The 3351-nt window shown below is 52.0% G+C and overlaps 1 protein-coding gene across 1 annotated transcript; it reads right to left on the minus strand.

Annotated features, from left to right (window-relative positions):
* Positions 1-2280: 2280 nt before the first annotated feature.
* On the minus strand, positions 2281-3046 carry LOC104512654 (uncharacterized oxidoreductase C663.08c-like; the record flags this gene model as incomplete). The annotated part of the gene is made up of 3 exons (XM_010155714.1): positions 2281-2394; positions 2677-2796; positions 2888-3046. Coding segments are annotated over 3 exons (393 nt in total), but the record flags the coding sequence as incomplete, so codon positions are not given.
* Between the last annotated feature and the right edge of the window lie 305 nt (positions 3047-3351).

Below are 3351 nucleotides of genomic sequence, written 5' to 3' on the forward strand. Positions count from 1 at the left end.
CCAGATGTTTCCTCCCTAGGGTCTGAAACAGACATATGCAAGAGCATTCCAGGGGCTTTTATACCTTGCTTATAAAGTCTTTCTTCTGCTCGGAGAAGACACAGCCACTCAGACACCCTATAACAACGTTTTGTCAGCTTTTCAGGTAGAAGCTGCCCAGCTCAGGGTTGACAAGGAACAATAACACTGTCACACGTTGCCCCATGCAAGCTGCAGTCTCTCAGGAGCATAGCAGGCGTATGGGGAACTGAAGTTGCCGTGCCCGCTATCCCAGCATCCCAAACATGGTCTGAGGTGACTCAAAGCAGTAAGATCACCCCATGGCTGTTAACACATGGAGAAACTAAACCTTGGCTTTCTCTGAGGAGCAAAGTAGGACATGCAATGGGCATGTCCCATATCTTTGACTCTTTCTTTAGACAGTGTCTTCTTTTTAACCCATCAAAGCTTCACCATTATCATTTCTAGGACAGACAGTGGGATGTTGGGATAGACAGAGCCTGGATCTAACTCTAAGTGACGCTTCCTGGATTTTTCTGTGTCAGCTAGAGCACAGTGCAGGAGAGCGGGACGCTACCGAGCTGGCACTGCTGTAGACTATGACCACACCAGTGGTGGGGGTCTTTTGCCAGTTGTCCAGAAAGACGAGGTGTAGCACAGGAGAGGGATCAATTTACACTGAGAAAGGCTTCCAGCAGATTTCCAGAGCCATCCACCGTGAGGAGAAAGTAATCAAAAAATCTCACCGTGACTTCCCTGTTTTGTATGGAAAGAATGCCAATGGCCTTGAAGACAAAGTCCGTGTTCTGTCTTTTAGAGGTGGCCCGAAAGAATGATGTCACAGGGTTGTATACACAGTATTGCACTGTTGTAAAAGGTAGTTGGGCACACACGGAGAGCTCCTCACACCTCAGCAGGATGGCTGTTACATCAGCTAGAGAACAAAAAAGAGAACAGTCACCTCTACAGCAGGACAGCCTAGGCTCCAGGAAGGTGACAGCAGCTTCAGGCAGGACGCTGCTCCAGTGCAGTCTGTTGAATCCCATGCTAACAGCTCCTAAGAGTGCTTGGGGGATGAACACTGTGTGGGAGGGCAGGGCAGACAGGCACAGATCCCATGACCAAGTCCACAGCGCGTGGCCACAAGCGTGCCTGCACCCAGCGCACTCCAGCTAAGTCTATGCCAGACTCACAGAGAAGCAACGCAGGAGCAAAATGCCAGGACTGCACAGCAGCATCCTTCTGTCTCCCTGCCCCTCATACCTCGCACCCAGGTGATGTTTCAGTCACATGGAAGATGGGGTTATGTAAAAGAGAACACCTCCAAACACACACCCAAGCTCCTTCTGCCCCACGTCACACTGCACCTGCACTGACCAACGAAATAGCAAAAGTGGCCATCCACGAGTCCTTCCACAAACTCTTGTCCTCATCTTTGGTTCCAGGCTGTCTGCAAGTGACTTCCACTCACTATGCTCTAGAAGGAGCCTGGAAAATTTATCAGGAACTCTGGCCTTTGCCCTTAGGAGTAGATGGGCAGCACCATAAAGGTGGAGCGTGAGCTTTATCTCAGATTCATTAGGAAAAGCAGCTCCAATAAATTATAGTCTGAAAGCATTAGTCCTAACATTGCATAACCATGGATGGTACGGAGCCAAGCATGAAAGCAATTAAAGAAGGGATCCACTAGCTGAAGGTGCGTTCTTAGAAAAGGACACCCAAGGGATCTTTCTGAGAAAATGGTCCTTGGTGGCCTGTTCAGCTTGAACAAGCCCAGGCTGTTCTCAGGTCATGTTAAGGCATTCAGTCGTGCCTTAACAGCGGTTAGCATATGCCTCAAGGGTGGTGCAAGGGCAGACAAAAGTTTTAATCCATTTTCTTACCAGGAACAACAGCTTCAGCATAGTTGAGTTTGTGTTCATTGGCACTCACCTCGGATATGTGAAACATGGGGCTCTGCACAACCAAAACCTTGCTGTTCACAGTGCACATGTAGTCTTTAGGAACATAGAATGTCCTGATTCCTAACAGTCAGACACCCTAAGAACAGTGGGGGTAAAAAGAAGGAACGATTCTGACATTCAGACCAACCTAACTCAGCTATATGCAGAAATAACTCTGAGGGGTTCTCTCAGAGCATTAGCAAAGACTCTCACAATGGCAGCTAAAAGCAGACCAAGAGGAAAGCTCAAACAGTGCTACTTAGTTTTTACAGGCACAAATTTATTCAGACACAGGCACAAGTCAGTGCAGCAGCAAAGGGACCCACTGCCAGGGGTCTCACCAGGGCACAACCTTCCCTTCCCAGTCCAGGAAGGTCCCGGTCTCCTTCTCGGAGAGGGAGGAGAGCACCTTCACCATCCCTTGTATCCTCTCGTCCACCGTCACGGGGGGCTGTGGGGGAAGAAGGAGAACCAGAGACCTGTGCCCAAGGCCAAGCTGAGGTCTTCCCTGGAGCAGATCATTGCTTGGACCTGGGGCTGACTGGTTGAGTGAGGAGAGGCCAGCACGGGGCAAGAAGCATCTGCCATCACCTTCCCTCATGTGCCTCTAGCTCAGAGCATCTGCCAAAGGGCTCTCCCAGAGCCTGGCATGCCTGGGACTGTTCCAACCACAGGAAGCTCTACATTCCCAAATAAAGAGGTTCTTCCAGACCTTGGCCAAAAGCTCTCTTACCTTTTGTGATCCTGATCTTGTCATGTCTGTTTGCACCCAGCCGGGGTGCAGAGCAGCGCAGAGGATGCCGTGCTCCCGGTACCCCAGGGACTGGCACTTGGTCAGCATGTTCAGGGCAGCCTGCGGGGAGACAGGGCATGGGAGGGCAGCTGGAGCCAGCTCCCTGGGACACACGGTGCTGCTGCACCATCCCCATGCAGTGTGGTGGTACCTTGCTGCAGCGGTAGGAGACAACTTGTCCATAATCCCACAAATAGACTTCCTCAATGGAGCCGGCAGAGCTGGACATGTTGATGATGGCTGCCTTGCTGCAGCTCAGCCCTGAGCCTGCGCTCCCCTGGGCAGCCTTCTTCAGCAGGGGCAGGAACGCCTGCGAGGAGAGAGGAAAGGAGACAGGGGCTCACACGGAGGTGACACAGAGGACAGGACCAGCTCACCAGCACTCCTCACTTGTCTTCCCACTGCCTCAGCCTGCCAGGCTCCAGCTCCTGAGATCCAGACTGTTGCTCCATGAGCTCCTCATGACGTGAGAGTCCATCAGGCACTGGAGTGGAGGCAGGACCCTCTCCCACTGGCCCTTTGCAATCCCCCCTGGACAGCCCAGAACCAGTGACATGGGAAAAGGGATCTCCCCAGAACTGTACTGTTGTGCTGGGGAGAGGGTCTCACCTGGCT

This window comes from Eurypyga helias, unplaced genomic scaffold, assembly GCF_000690775.1.
Source record: "Eurypyga helias isolate BGI_N326 unplaced genomic scaffold, ASM69077v1 scaffold14187, whole genome shotgun sequence".
Taxonomy (NCBI): Eukaryota; Metazoa; Chordata; class Aves; order Eurypygiformes; family Eurypygidae; genus Eurypyga; species Eurypyga helias.